Source organism: Penicillium macrosclerotiorum (genome assembly GCF_028827735.1).
Source record: "Penicillium macrosclerotiorum strain IBT 26536 chromosome Unknown utg000011l_segment0_segment0, whole genome shotgun sequence".
NCBI lineage: Eukaryota > Fungi > Ascomycota > Eurotiomycetes > Eurotiales > Aspergillaceae > Penicillium > Penicillium macrosclerotiorum.
The window spans coordinates 683714-698918 of NW_026643090.1; the positions used below are offsets into that span (position 1 = coordinate 683714).

Below are 15205 nucleotides of genomic sequence, written 5' to 3' on the forward strand. Positions count from 1 at the left end.
GGTTCATTATTAGCGCGTGAGACTGTATCCTCGGTGCTACATGACCTTATCTGCCCCCTCTAGGGATTATGTCCGTCAATGACCGTCGCGCTAGCTACATGAGCGCTCCGCGACCCCGCGTTGTCTCCAATCGCGTCGATGCCGACAAGCCCAGTCGCGGTGCCGCACCGCCGCAACAAGTGGACTTGAAGGATCCCCTTCGTACGAGCACTTCGAGTCAGAAACAGCGAGTCTCCCGAGACCAAAAGACCATGTCGGAGAAACGTACAGAGCGAACTGTGATTACAACCAGGGAAAAGGCTGTGCGGAGGAACCCAGCCAAGGAGTCGGAATGGGATAAATCAAGAACCAAGAAGAACAGCCACGCAGATGTGACAAGTCCAGCCGGGAAAAGAAAAGAAAAAGAAGGGACTGACGGTGAGTGCTCGTGGTTCATGCGGCCGACACCACCGCACCTCAACCTCCATGATCAAGATAGCTGACTTGATATCCTTACTCATAGCACCATGGGATCCCCATGCCTCACTTGTTCCTCACTCCTCCGCTCCGCTTGCATGCCGTGTATCAGTTCCTCCGTTGGCCTCGACCGCTCCGCAGACATTATACCCGCGCCCATTTCCAGAACTTTCATCCGATGCACAAGAAGCCGCAATCTTAGAGGATCTCTTGTTCGTGTTTATGGGCTTCGAAGGACAATACATTCACTATCACAGCTCATATGATCCTTCTGCCGAGAAGGGCCGCTTGACTGGCCCGATCTTCCAACTAGCCCCGGGCTTGGATCCAACTCTACGTGACCTGACCCAATCTATGTTGAAGATGGCGACACATTACAGTGCCATGGAGGCGTTTGTTGAGTTCCAAAGCCGCGCGGAGTACGGAGCTGTTAGCCATGCACTCTGCGCATCGATTCGCAAAATTCTTAAGGACTATCTGATTCTTATCGCTCAGTTGGAAGGCCAGCTGCTGAATAACCCCACATTCACCCTGCACCAACTCCATCTTCATACTATGTCAACCAGTCAGTGCCTGGCGCAGCTCTACTCTCTGGGCCAAGAACTTCTGCGGCGTAATGGATTACTGGACCAAGATCTGGACGAATCGATCGACGACTTCGACGACGTCGATAATATTCTCGAGCAGCTCAAAGAAGGAGGTGACTTGGTGCCAGGTGCCATGGCCAGCAAGAAAATATGCAAAGGAGGCAATGTCTTGAGACTATTGACAGAACGTCTGGCTACTTTCTCAGGCGACCCGACTACCAAGACTCTTGTCCAAACGTTATTGAGAGATGCCAGCCGACCATATATGAACATGCTCAATGAATGGCTACACCATGGTGTCATTAAAGACCCACATGCTGAATTTCTAGTCAAAGAGCAGAAATGGATCCGACGAGAGAAACTTGAGGAAGACTACACCGATGAATACTGGGAGAAACGTTATACGATTCGCGAGAACGAGATACCGCCTCAGCTTGACAGTGTTCGGGATAAGGTTCTTCTGGCAGGAAAATATCTGAACGTTGTACGAGAATGCGGCGGAGTTGATGTCAGCAAAGCTGTCAAAGATGTCCCGAAAACGCTCGATGACCCGCGCTTTCTCGACAATGTCAATGCCGCCTACACATATGCCAATGCCTCCTTGCTCAATCTCCTCCTGACAAAAAACTCTCTCACGACGCGATTCCGATCCCTCAAACACTATTTCTTCCTCGACCGATCGGATTTCTTTTCTTATTTCCTTGAACTCAGCACCTCCGAGTTGCGTAAGCCCGCTCGGGTTGTTAACGAAGGCAAACTCCAATCCCTGCTAGATCTTGTTCTTCGGCAGCCAGGCAGTATTGCTGCACAGGACCCATTCAAGGAAGATGTGAAGGTGCGGATGAACAAAATTGGCCTCACTAAATGGCTGATGCAGGTTGTGAGTGTATCAGGTATTGACCAGGATCATCCGGAGGCGGCGCTAGAGAAGCAACAAGCGTCTGCCGCACAGGCTGCGGATGATGAGAAAGACATTGTTGGGTTCGATGCACTGGAGCTGGATTACTCAGTGCCATTCCCGCTTTCGCTGGTCATCAGTCGCAAGACCGTTCTCAGATATCAGTTGATCTTCCGTCATCTTCTGTCCCTGCGCCACCTCGAAACGTTGCTGGTGACATCCTGGGAGGACCAGAATAAAGTGACAAGCTGGCGGCACAAATCCTCGGACCGACGACTGGAGATGTGGAAGCGGCGCGCATGGAACCTGCGGGCTAAGATGTTGGTGTTTGTTCAGCAATTGTTATACTTTTGCACAGCCGAAGTTATCGAGCCTAATTGGGTTGGTTTGATGGATCGTGTCAATGGCGCCGACGCAAATGGGTCTGAGGTCCTTGTCAATGGCACGAAGCAAGTGAATCGGACGGTGGACGAGCTTATGCAGGACCACGTGGATTTCTTAGACACTTGTCTCAAGGAATGCATGCTCACGCAGGCCAAGCTGCTGAAGGTATTGAGTGAAACCCCATCTCCACAACAAGGCAAGGCTAACCAGTCGAATCATAGATCCATTCTAAGCTCATGACTTGCTGCACCATGTTTGCATCCTGGACAGCCGCCTCTCTGGCGCGAGCACTCGCTATGGCCGACCCTGACTTATCTGGCGACCAAGCAGCAGGGACTGAGACTCGCCCGTTTGATCCCACACGCATTGTGAAGCTTGAGGACACGCTAAAAAGATACGAAGACCATTTCAATCGACATCTGCGGATTCTGATGGATAGGTTCGTTTTGATTCGCTTGTTCTCCTGCGGATGAAGATGCTAACAACGATTCGACTAGCTTGAACTATTTTGCTGCGACCGAGAGTGTAGTCTTGCTCAAACTGGCGCACTCCCTTAGCTCCATCAGTAAAGAGGATTGAACAATGATGGAACGCGAGTCCTGTTACTTCAATTATCTCATATCAGCACTATTGCCTAATCTGTACCTGCTTATTGGCCCAGACGGATTATCTGATCTTACTGTCGTCCGCGTTCCGGTCCCCAGTGCATCTCGGCCTTCGCCGGAGAGGCTAAAGCAAGTTTCAATCCGTACCGATCGGAGCGCTCTACTCAGCAACGTTGAGCATCGAACATCCTAGAAGCATGGGGCGCCTGAATCACATCATACCACCTCATTTCTGAGAAATCTTGTCGGGTGGGGCCCGCGACGGTGGATCTCGGAAGGCCCGCGCTCTACAACCGGGAGGCTGGGAAAGATAGGAGCAAGCGGAGTGGCTACGAATTATCTGGAAGCACAGCAGTAGTGAATTTACTTCTCAGGAAATTGAGGATAGACAATGCAGTTGTCGAGCAATGAGATTTCGGGTCAAATTGCCAGTAAACAAGTAGAAGTCACGGTAAACGGAAACGACCATCAGCGTTCGCGAGTCGCGGAACCTCTGGCGGGTCGCCGAAACATCGGGTATTTATTTCGCGCCGAACCCTCCTCCAAGCTCAAAGCCCCCTTGGATTCATCTGCCAACACCTCCAGCATGGCTCTTGAAGCGCTGGCATCCGCCCTGCGTACCATCGGTTTCCCGCGCTCCCAGCAGGACCGCTTCACTCTCGCACTCGGCACAGCCGCCGTGTTAGGCAGCGCTTTTCTCCTCCCCGCCGCTTATCGCGACTACCGCACGTTCAAGTCCTATGGCCCCGGAGGCATTCCCAATAACCTGCTCGGATGGTTGACGGTGCGCACACTGTTTCAACCCTTTGGGCGCGAAATGCTCAGTACGGAGGTGTATTTGCGCCGGATCGATGCGGCGGAGGGCCACGGCAAGGGCGATGACGGGTACTTGACACTGTCGGAGGAGCAGCTGCATGCGCGCGAGAAAGATGGCCGGCCGGTCGTCGGGCCGCATGTTGTGCCACAGAGGCAGATCACGCAAATCCCGGACGAGGACATAATGGAGGTGAGTTGGGGCTTTGTACAGATTCTCCGGCGAGTTGGGGTGGGCACTGGAGATGTCCGGCTGGAGAGAATGCGTGTTGCGGGAATGCCATTCTCCAGAAACAAGACATGGGCTAATCGGATCCGCTTCAGAAACTATGCACATCATTCCGTGCGTTTGGGATGCGCAATTACCATCTCGTTAAATTCGAACGATCCAACCTGGAAATGCATGCAGATGGTCTCTTCCTGGCCGACCACTTGCCCATCACTGATATCGCGGAGACAATGAAAGGCGAGGTTGCTCATCTTCATACGGGATACGACCACTCAATTCATTGTATTCTGTCTCCGGCCGATTGTATGCTTTTTCTGTTTCATTATTTGCTCTCCAGTAGCCCCCTTGTTCTCCGTGTTTCTGATCTAACATGAGAATTAGGTCTCAAAATTATCGAGGCCGGATGGGGCCAACGCCACGCCTTCTCGGGGACTTCCGCCCTGACATTCCTCAGTCTCGGGACGCTACCCGATCTTCCAGCCGAATATGTTATGATCTACGCTCCGCGCGATGAAGCGGAGATTGAGATTGTAATGGGAATTGTTTCTGCGTCGGTCAAATTCATGACTGGACGAGAGGATGTGCGGTAGATTGATACCCTGTCTGCCTATTTTATCTTTTCATTTTTTTGGGGAGGGGAAGGGGTCGGCTGCCGAGGGGAAGTTGACTCTTTTTCAACTTGCATTTTGGGAACCCCTGTATCAATCTGGACTGGTGTCTTTTGCTCTTGGATTACACATACTCATATATACCCCGCTCAGTGAATGCGATTGTTTTGGTTCTTTGGTTCTTTGATTCGTTGATTCTGTGAGAAGATGACTCCTGCTGATGGCTATGCATAGTCGTTGAACAGGCGAAGATGTGGCCTATATATAAAGGCTTTGTTTCAAACAAAGTATAAGATACGGTCCGTTTTTCTGCAAGAGATAGCTTCGGATGAAAATGCTATTTATTCTCAGGCGACATCATTTGCGACCTTTGGACGAGTGCGTTTGATTGGTTTTCAATGTGTAGTCTGTCGAGACACATCGGTTCTACTTGAGCGGAAGTTCATTGGAATACAAACTTTGTCTTCGTACTTATCTTGATCTTCGAGATCATGTTTGCCACAGACTGACGCAGTGTTAACCTCATTCTGCTCTGGCCTTCTTCTGCTCTGAATATGGCTTGGAGGATAGGGCCCTGGGTCGTAAGCCTCTCAAGTAATGGCTATCGAGATGGACGCCAATGACAGACACGAAACGAGAGAGACCGAGTTGAGGCGGGCTTTGACCCCCTACAAAGTTCAAAGCTGCATCAAGTCAAGTTCTTTGCTCAGATACTGGCTACGCGGCAAAAAGGGTCGCGATGCATCACCGAGCTGATGGTAGATTCTGAGATACCAATTTCTCCAGACAATCCTAGTGCAACAATCGATCCCTTCTCAAGAGTCCGCCATCCGCCCAAAGTCCCTGCGCCACTGAGGCGGGCAACGCCGTGGTGGCGCAGAAAGGGGGGGGGGGTGAAGACATGCATCGACATATAAAATAGCGGCGTCGCCGGTTCTTTCCAGGACCGACTGCGCGTCCCTTTCCATTATTAATACCGGGGTCCCAGTCTGTGTAACGCAGCAGGGGAAGGGAAGGAAGGGGGGGGGGCGAGGATAGAGGGGGAAAAAGACTACAGCAACGAGCGGACTAGTTATTGTTTCAGCACCGGACGAGCCGATTAGCAACCCGCCACATTCCAATGTGCGTCGGGTGGAGTTTGCATCGATACGGTGAGGAGGAGAGTAGACATCGGGCGAGGCGGACTGGATGGTCCGAAGCACGGAATACGGAGGTCGGAGGACGGAGGACGGGGGTGGGAAGTGGAAAGCAGAGGGCAAAAGTCACAAGTAACACGACAGTCGTCGTCTCCTTCTCAATCAGGAAGATCAGCTCTCCGCCCACTTGCTCGAGTAAGTAATGAGGGGAGTCAGTCTGGAGGGCTGCTGGGGCTGGGGACCCGACAGCGCGGCACGCTAAGGGTTGGGTGAATTTTCTTGTTTGGCCGTGTTGATAGTCCCGTGTCGGTGGCTCTGGTGGGTTCGCGCGGTTTTCTTTTCTGTATTGATTGCTTGTCGACCGTCCCAGTTCGCGAACTTTCGAACGGCCACCAGAATGAGGAACATCCACGCGCAAGAAGATGTCGTCCCTGATACGGCAGAGGCACGGTCCTGTCGGATTCGGAGGGAATAGGACATGAGACCAGGAGCCTAAACCGGGTTGTTTGGATCATTCGTCATGGAAGTGACAATTCCGATTTTCCACATTGGTTTGATGAGTAATGATTATTAGGATCATGGACCCGGTCGGCTGGGCTGACGAGTGTCCCAGTCGATCCTCTTGCCCTGTTCGACTGCTCGATTCCCAGTTCCTCGGGACGAGGGAACCGAACCTTCCCGCGGGTTTGAGGTTTTAGTTTCGATCATTAGCGGCCGGGCTCTGGATCGAGACTGAAATGAGAAATGAGCTCGTTCGGGAGATGGTTCTGACTATCCATTTTTGTGAGGTGATAATTACATTGGTCCCATGATGTCGGGATTCATACTTTCTTTGGAACTTGGAACGCATTTTTCATTTCGGGCGCCCGCCAGAAACGATTCGAGGTTTCAAGGCCAGCGGGCCAGCGGTTCTCAAAACGGAAACCTTGCCTACCGGATGATAGCATGATAGAACGATAGTATGATAGGATGGTAGTGATCGATCATCGATGGGCCTACCGAAATTGTACACAACGCAATGAGCTAGCATGGGAAGATGTGCGGCAGTAATATAGTGCGCTGTCTGACCGAGGTTCTGGGCCCGAGGATTTACTGAATAGTATTCCAGATATACATATAGACATGTGTGAGGTGATATAGACAATGGAGTCGCAAGCATCCAATTCATAGAAGAATGATAGAAACTACGAGCATTCCATCGTTTCCCACTTCCATCCAACCTGCCCACACCCCCTTCCAGGTCAAAACAAAAAAGAAACCCCCTCCCCAAACTCGCGCTGTCCGTGAGCCGACACTAACGGGCCCAGCCGCCCTCGCCCCCGAGCCATTGAGGGCCTGTCTTCCCGAGAAGTGAACCATGGCGCTGGGTTCGTACACCAACGGCTCCCCCCCTCCTTCTCCCCCCCAGACCGGAGGTGCATCCATAGTGTCGGTCCAAGTGCATATGCATTCCCTAGGGGCCCCTCCCCCCCCCCCCCCCTCTTAGGTATTTTCTTCTTCTTTTCCTCAAGAATACAGCATGTAATACAATCAACCCCTGTCGTGCGCCGTGGTCCCGACGCCCTGGATGCTCGCCTCTCGGGAAGGGGGGCCGTCCCTCTTCTGCCCCATGGGACGTGCATGAACATCCTGCGGCACGAATCGGCCCTGCAAGGCATCCGTGACTCAAATGGAGCAATACCACATGGGGGGATCCCGGAAATTACAGTAGAAAAAACCTAAAGACAGGGTGAGGGCCACATCATTTACGGCGTGCTCCCGTCCTTCCGCCCTCCCATACGTACACCCCTCCCACATTGAGGGAGACTGTCCTGCAGGTTCTATCCTCTGAAGAGATGTAGATTTACCAACAACTTCTTCGAACGTGGGGAATAAGGCTCCGTAGGTAGTTGTCCCCATCGTCTTTCTTTCTCTTTTTTTTCTCTTTCTTTTTCTTTTTCTTTTTTTTCCCCTATTGTTGTTGTTGTTGTTGTTGTTGTTGTATTTATTTTTTTATTTTTTATTATTTCTTTTCTGTCTCTTCTTCTTTCTAATCTAAGGGAATTTCATTTCCTTTCTGAAGTTGCATGTAGAGTGGGACCAAAACCAGTCTCGCCTCGGGGTTTACTCTATTTCTTTTTGGTGGGTTCGATTTACGGAGATTCTGGTATTTTGTTTTGCATGGTGTTTGTGATTCCAGTCGGAGAATTGGTCGGATTCATCAATACGTACACAGGCCACGGCCATGGCCTTGTACCCTGTACCCTGTCCCATGTACCCAGGGGACTCGGCTCGTTTTGGCAATTTCAAAGTTTCGCAGATTCCCGAGGGACTGGGAATGGTGGGCACCCGCGCCCCAGAAGGAAGCATCCACACCTCCACGACAACCAGAGCTGTGTCGGGGTGGAAATCTTATCCGCTCATTCCTCGTGCTGAGGAGGGGGAAAATTTGGCATTATGTAGACCAGGATGGGAAGCCTAGATGCGGCTCGTAAGTCTCAGGATGATGGTAGTATGGGGAAAAAAAAAACGAAAGGTACTTTTGTCGTCTGATCCGAGGGGACAGAGATATATCCTTGTAGGAAATCTGCATAGGAAAAAAAAGCGAGTCAGTCCACCACGCTGCCTCCCGAACCAACATTCCTTCTTCCCGGGTCCCGCAAGACAAGCGGTGAGGACAGGGAAAGGAGCAGGAAATAGGAGAAAAAAAAAGAATAAATCACCCACCACTACAATTCCCGAGTAAACGGAGCCCAACGAGTGTGTGCTGATCGTTGACCGGGTCCTAGGACCGTCCAACCCCACTCCGGCGCAGTTTACCATGGTGGCCTTGGGGAGACTCCAAGACTCAGCTGAGCAAGCCACTTGGCACCCGGCCTTCGCATGCACATTGGCCGCCGGGGGACAGGGGGCCACTCCGAACGTGGAATGTATTGCAAACCTGGCACCAGCTTGCCGGTCCAATTGCTGCTTTTTTGGTTTGACTGACAGCGGGAGCTGGCGAAGATCCATTTCCGTGCCTCTGGAATCTGTAATGCAGGGCTTTTGGGCTGCGTAACAAGGACCGGTCCAACCACCGTGCCGCAGGATCTCGGGGTTGGGATCAAATTTCTCTTGGTGTTGTTGGCCTTTGCCCTTCCTTTCTATAGGAACAAACCCCCACTACCCACCCCCCCCCCTCCCCCTTTCCGGTCGGCCGCTCGGAGTCTCCAAATTGAGGTGACTTGAAACATATTGTGGATTGATGAATGTTGTAAGGTTTTAGATCCATGTGACTTTCAATGGGGTATTAGGAATTTCCATATCCTTTGGTTTCATATCTCCAGTGTCTTCTTGGCTCCAAGAGTTCCCCCTACATCATGACAAAGGTGTCAAGGCACAGGAGATATTCTGTAATAAAGCAATAAATAGATCTGAATGGACAGCAGCGGAGAGGAAGATCGTTAGTTGGTCTGGTTGACTGGTCTTCTGCCTCTTCTCAATGCGTCTTGGAACCAGTAGAGAATGCAGCTTCATTTGATTTTCTGTAAACTCGCGCCTCAGCCGCTGGACGTCATCGGATGTCCACTGTCATAGCCACAGCTACGGAATACATATGTCCTGACGGGGTTAGGACCAGTGCGTAGCGGCGAAAAAAAATAAACTGAAATTCGCTCGATCCACACTGCCGGGCGCTCCTGGACCCTCGAGGCCTAAAGTAGGTCATATGCGCACGGCGAACTATGCATTAGCTGACGGCACCGCCGCCTAGACTCAAGGTTTGTTAGCTTGGCCTTAAGCAGCAGAACGGAGCCGAGTCTATCCTGATACTTAGTATACTTGGTATTCTGGCGTTGCCGTTGTGTTCGTGAACCACTCCTCGGTAATTGGACCGACCCGCCCTTCCTGTCTGCTTCCTTGGTTCAATGGAACAAACCCCTTCCGGCGTAGACGAGAAGAAAGGGTTCTTCACTTCAGGTCTGATTGAGCAGTTGTTTAAGCCCATTTGGGTTGGGACTGGGACCTTCGCGGAAGTATTCTGAGGGGATCATAGGTGTGTTTCGGAGGAGAGGAAGGAACAAGGCCGCATTGGACCGTCTTCGGCCATATCTTCACATTCATTACCAACGACAGTCCAGAAGCGCAAGGCCTTCAGCTGGGCCTGCAAAAGGAACGGAGAACAAACCCCCTATCAAAAGGCTATTCCCCCTCCCCAGAAAACAGGGATTCAGACATCCGAAAAGCGTTGTCCCGTGGGTTCATCGAATTGGGCGGACCAGAGCCTCTCATTCGTACAAATTTAGTACGTATCTTGTACAGACTGGGGCCCCTCATACAGTACAAGCCCTTCACAAGCGCCCACGAAGCGTGAATCGATCCTCGAGCCGCCATCCTGTCCGAAGAGGGCCGTTACCGCCGAACATATTCTCCTTTCTCCTAACGGCTCCCGATCGCGTTCAGTTATAACCACACAGGAATCTGCTTTCCCCCCCCTCTCTGGTAACAATAGGTTGATGCACCCCTTGGCCCGGAGAATTCAGCCCCGCCATTCAACAAACTGGTCAAACGCATTCCGATATACCAGCTGGAATTGCCATTTTCGTCCACGCCTTGCGAAGCGAGGGACCCAGGGTTACCATGACGTACTGAATTGTCCTTTCCCCTCTTGTTGCCCTTTTTGCTATCCCCCTTCACAGACGGAAAGACAACTAATCATGTATCCTTTGGCTTCTTAAAGGAATCCGGATTCGCAAACGGTAGAACTAGACCGCGAATTTCTTGACATAATCACGGTCCAAGGCCGCGAGTACCAGAAATACTCGATCGACCATCGCACATATTTCGGACCGGTGGATGAGGTAGGACGAATGAGTGAAAGGCTCTCGGTATTCCATTCCACTGACAGTCCCCAAATAGGAGGAGGCACAACGATTGGATGAGCAGCAACGAGTTTTCCAGAGGATTTTCGACGACCGCCTCATCTTTCCACCCATCCGACGTCTTCGAAGAGTGCTCGACTGCGGCCACGGTGCGGCATCATGGGCCATAGAGGTTGCCGAACAGCACCCGGAATGTGATGTGAGCCACATTGTCGACTGAATTCCGATAGTTCTCTAACCATTTGTCGTCCCAGGTTATTGGAGTAGATATTGCCCCGCAAATGAGCCCAGATGATGTGCCTGAAAACTTGTGGCTTCAGGTGAGTGAGAAACCTCTTTTCGCAACCAACACCTCAAACAAGATCCTGAGAGGGAAACGACAAGTCCTCGTTCTCCATGACATAGTACTCGTTTCCAGAGTGCTTGTTGATTTGAAATTGCCAACTTTGTTGTCCAAGGGATCCCAAGGAGATACGAAGCCAGGGGCGGTCGCTAACGTAACAACAACGTAGGTTGATGACTTGAATCGAACATTCACATTCCCCTCAGACCATTTCGACCTCGTCCACTCTAGACTCCTCGCGACCGGCATTAACCGTGCTCGATGGCCATCCTATATCCGCGACATCGTTAGGTGCGAACATCCCCGAGCGGCTGGAGAGTCACCGCCAGTTCCTGATCAGAGCCGTATTCCTTTTCAACACCCCCGGTACTAATGATCGAGTTTTGAAGGGTGCTGAGACCTGGAGGATGGGTCCAAATGACCGAAATCTATTTCAATGTGCAATCTGACAACGGCTCGATCACCGACGAGCACGCCCTGAGAAAATGGAGTACCCAGTACATGCGGGCCCTCGAAGATAGGAAAGACCTTCGAATTGGATCTAGACTGCGAAATCATTTCACCGATGCGGGGTTGGTTGAGGTCGACACGAAGATGATTCCTCTTCCCCTCTCTGCGTGGTCAACAGGTCAGTGGGAGTTGTCGAATTTCTTGCTCAATAACAACTTACTGATGATAAAAGATCCAAGAATGCGAGAAATCGGCCACTACAATAGCGCAAATAGCCAACAACTTCTCCATTCATTGGCCCTATACCCTCTCACACAAAGGTTGCACATGTCGGAATCGAGTTTCAACGCACTGGTGGAGCAGGCGCAGGAAGAGGCGAGGGATGCTTCATTGAAGGCATACTTTCCACTGTAGGTGTCACGCCGAGAAACCCATGACTTCAGTGCAATATTGATGATATGACCAGATACGTTTGCATTGGCCGGAAGCCATAACTATAACCCCCGTTAATCTTTCTATTTTTTCTTCCTCGGGGGTTCTGTCTGCAATTGTCGAGTTCTTGCGCAGCACAGGGAACTGCAAAAGTGTTTTCGGCAACGCTTATGGCCGCTCTCATACAATATCTTGATTCGGGGTTCATCGTAGCATTTTGCATCTTCACCGTATATACATGTCGAATTAGCCAAAGCCGGTTAGTCAAACAAATTTTTTAATTGTGTCTATACCTTCTGGGGCCTTCTGTACGACTATTATGACCCGAACAGGCGCTGGCCGTCTGTTCTTTATGTTTCTGTGGATTGAATAGTGATCCTGACAGGTCAACGCATTTGTGATGATTTGCGGCAGAGCGGCAAGGTCGTACAGAAACCGCACGGGAAACAAACTGATATGCGACAGACCGCCCATGGGCTTGCTGAGGTCACACGGAGTCTTTTCTGAAGGTCAGTCGTACCTCAGGAGTCTATGGCTGTAGATGGTTGCCACATGTTCGATCGAACAGATCGGAGCCTCGTGCGGATCGGGAGGATCGAAAGAAAGACAGATCCGAGGGCGACACTAAGGGCTGCCACATGTTGATACCGGCCTAACACAGAGACTGGCGTTCAAGTATCGTGCTCTTGTGGGGCTTATGGAGCCTACACATGCACCCAAAAAATCTCTGGAGAGGAGCCTTGCTGTGAAATTAAAGCTCCCCGTGGTTGTTGGTAGTTCAGTTAAGCTCCCGAAGAACCTTAACCCGACCATGGCATATCCCCGAGAGCCGCGACGTTGGCACGGCTTTGCCACATATCGATCCGCATATCGATAAGAACCCGAAACAGACGGGCCAGAAGCTCCGTGCGAGAAGACAAGATGGCAATGGGGAGCCCACGGTGGCTATGCGAGCGTGAAAGAGGGGGTTCTAGAACCAAACCACCGGGTAGGAGAGACAGGGGGAACCCAAAGCCCTCCAACCCGCGACCTACTCGCTGAGAACGATGCTGGCTGCATATGAGATCAGATTCATGTTATCGAAGTTATTCTCCGACCAATGAACTCCCTCAATCTCTTCCTATGCCTGCCCTACATGAATGGCGAGACTAAGCAGAGAGGAGGGAAAAGCGAAGAAAGGCGATTGAGAACAGGACGTGACGGGCCCAACCAATTTTTGTGCCCTAAGCTACATTTAAATCATCCCTGTCTGGCAGATTGCAGATACTTGAGGGAAAGTCTATCTCTCATCCCGTCCATCTTCTGTTATGCAAGCTCCCCGCAGGGAACAGCGTTCCAAAATAGGTGATTCGATTCCTAGAAGACCCCGAGCCGAGTGTGCTTTCCCTCCCTTATATACTGGACACGGGAGGAAAGTGAGGCGTGGGCGCATATAGACGGACCTACCAGGGTCAAAGGACAAGCGAGCTCTGGGGCCCGACCATAGCCATTGCGTCCCTACTCAGGAGAGCCCATCCCCGTCCCAAACTCCCGGGATTGGGCGCCCTATTAGAGTTCGTCCTGGAATGCTCTTTGGCCCTAGAACGACTGCGATGCATGGCGAGTTCTCTGAATTACACGCGGAATAGCCTGGTCTGTATTGTTCCAGACAATGAAATCCAATAGTCCGCCTGGCCTGGCCGCGTGCTACTTGTAAGATGCTTCGGCGACAGTCAATGGCTTAGACGGCACAGACCTACCGAGCCGAGACTATCTCTGGTTCCCGCAATGCGATGGGTCTCCCGCCCAGGGGCTGTAAATAAACTAGGAAAAACACAAGGGGGCGAAAATATATTGTAATTGCGTATATTGGGCTTCCCAGAGTGCATAATGGTAACGTTAAGCTTCAGCCCTAGCATACCACGGGCGCGAATAGGGTTGTTGGACACATTGGTTGCATAGAAAAAGGGAATCTCAGGGGGGATGGAGTGAGCCCAACAGGATGCTCCAGTAGTCAAATTAATGCGGAGAGCAATGACGCCAGTGATTCTCGATCTAGGTTTTTTCTAATATGCAGGGAACTACTGCTAGCTGCCCGTCAAACCACGATCTCACGCCCGATCTAGATTGTTCATGCCTAGTTAACAAGGCATAAACAATTTCCCGATAGGGCAAAGCGGCAGGCGGGGAGAAAAAAGTCGGCGCGGATTTTCATTGACCTGCGGAACATCTGAACCGTCACCAAATTTCTGAACCGACACCAGCCACGATGCCGTCGACCTACAAGAAAGACAAGCCCTGGGATACGGATGACATTGACAAGTGGAAGGTTTGCTAATTTCCTGAAAATCTTTCGAAGGTCTATGAGCCTGAGCTAATTCTTTCTCTTACAAACTAGATCGAACAGTTCAAGCCCGAAGACAATGTTGCCGGCAACTTCGTGGAGGAGTCGTCCTTCATGACCCTTTTCCCCAAATACCGCGAGCAGTATCTGAAGGAAGCATGGCCGGTGATTACCCGGTCGCTGGAGAAGGAGGGTATCGCATGCACACTTGATTTGGTGGAGGGTAGTATGACCGTGAAGACTACTCGCAAGACCTTCGACCCGGCCGCGATTCTGAAGGCGCGCGACCTCATCAAGCTCCTTGCCCGAAGCGTTCCAGTCACCCAGGCTCTGAAGATTCTCGAAGACGGTGTCGCCTGCGACATCATCAAGATCCGCAACCAGGTGCGGAACAAGGAGCGCTTTGTGAAGCGGCGGCAGCGAATTCTGGGCCCCGGTGGATCCACATTGAAGGCACTGGAACTTTTGACCAGCACATACATCCTGGTCCAGGGTAACACGGTGTCCGTGATGGGTCCGTTCAAGGGTTTGAAAGAGGTTCGACGCATCATTGACGACTGCATGGCGAATATTCACCCGATCTACCACATTAAGGAATTAATGATCAAGCGTGAGCTGGCAAAGGACCCGACACTCGCGAACGAGTCGTGGGACCGGTTCCTCCCCAACTTCAAGAAGCGCACCCTGTCTAAGCGCCGCATGCCCTTCAATGTCACCGACAAGACAAAGAAGGTGTACACACCGTTCCCTCCTGCACCCGAGAAGAGCAAGGTCGATTTGCAGATCGAGTCCGGCGAATACTTCCTCTCCAAGGAGGCCAAAGACCGTGCGCAGAAGGAAGAGGTTGTCGAGCGTCAGCGCCAAAAGCGCGAGGAAAAGATGCGCGAGCGCGAGAAGGACTTTATTGCGCCCGAGGAACGAACACCTGCCGATATCGATGGCGAGAAGAAGAAGAAGAAGGAAAAGAAGGAGAAGAGCAAGCGCAAGCGAGATGCCGACGGCGATATCGACGCAGAGGATGCTGCCGAACGCACAGAGAAAAAGAAGAAGAAGAAGAGCAAGTCCAAGGCGGTCTCCGACGAGGAGTAAGCTGTCTGCGGGGT

At 51.6% G+C, this 15205-nt stretch overlaps 4 protein-coding genes across 4 annotated transcripts; all 4 read left to right on the plus strand.

Moving 5' to 3' along the window:
• Positions 1-68: 68 nt before the first annotated feature.
• On the plus strand, positions 69-2904 carry N7462_011215 (gamma-tubulin-complex subunit SPC97; the record flags this gene model as incomplete). The annotated part of the gene is made up of 4 exons (XM_057082929.1): positions 69-417; positions 503-2490; positions 2547-2764; positions 2823-2904. The coding sequence occupies 4 exons, from the start codon at positions 69-71 to the stop codon at positions 2902-2904; spliced, it is 2637 nt and encodes an 878-aa protein (XP_056928284.1).
• Positions 2905-3321: 417 nt separating this feature from the next.
• N7462_011216 (uncharacterized protein) lies at positions 3322-4562 on the plus strand (the record flags this gene model as incomplete). The annotated part of the gene is made up of 3 exons (XM_057082930.1): positions 3322-3936; positions 4068-4275; positions 4354-4562. The coding sequence occupies 3 exons, from the start codon at positions 3322-3324 to the stop codon at positions 4560-4562; spliced, it is 1032 nt and encodes a 343-aa protein (XP_056928285.1).
• Positions 4563-10312: 5750 nt separating this feature from the next.
• On the plus strand, positions 10313-11761 carry N7462_011217 (class I SAM-dependent methyltransferase; the record flags this gene model as incomplete). Its single annotated transcript, XM_057082931.1, has 7 exons — positions 10313-10317; positions 10413-10533; positions 10592-10753; positions 10809-10874; positions 11067-11188; positions 11287-11525; positions 11580-11761. 7 exons carry the CDS (start codon positions 10313-10315, stop codon positions 11759-11761), a joined length of 897 nt encoding a protein of 298 aa, XP_056928286.1.
• Positions 11762-14027: 2266 nt separating this feature from the next.
• Positions 14028-15191, plus strand: N7462_011218 (KRR1 small subunit processome component; the record flags this gene model as incomplete). Its single annotated transcript, XM_057082932.1, has 2 exons — positions 14028-14087; positions 14157-15191. The coding sequence occupies 2 exons, from the start codon at positions 14028-14030 to the stop codon at positions 15189-15191; spliced, it is 1095 nt and encodes a 364-aa protein (XP_056928287.1).
• Between the last annotated feature and the right edge of the window lie 14 nt (positions 15192-15205).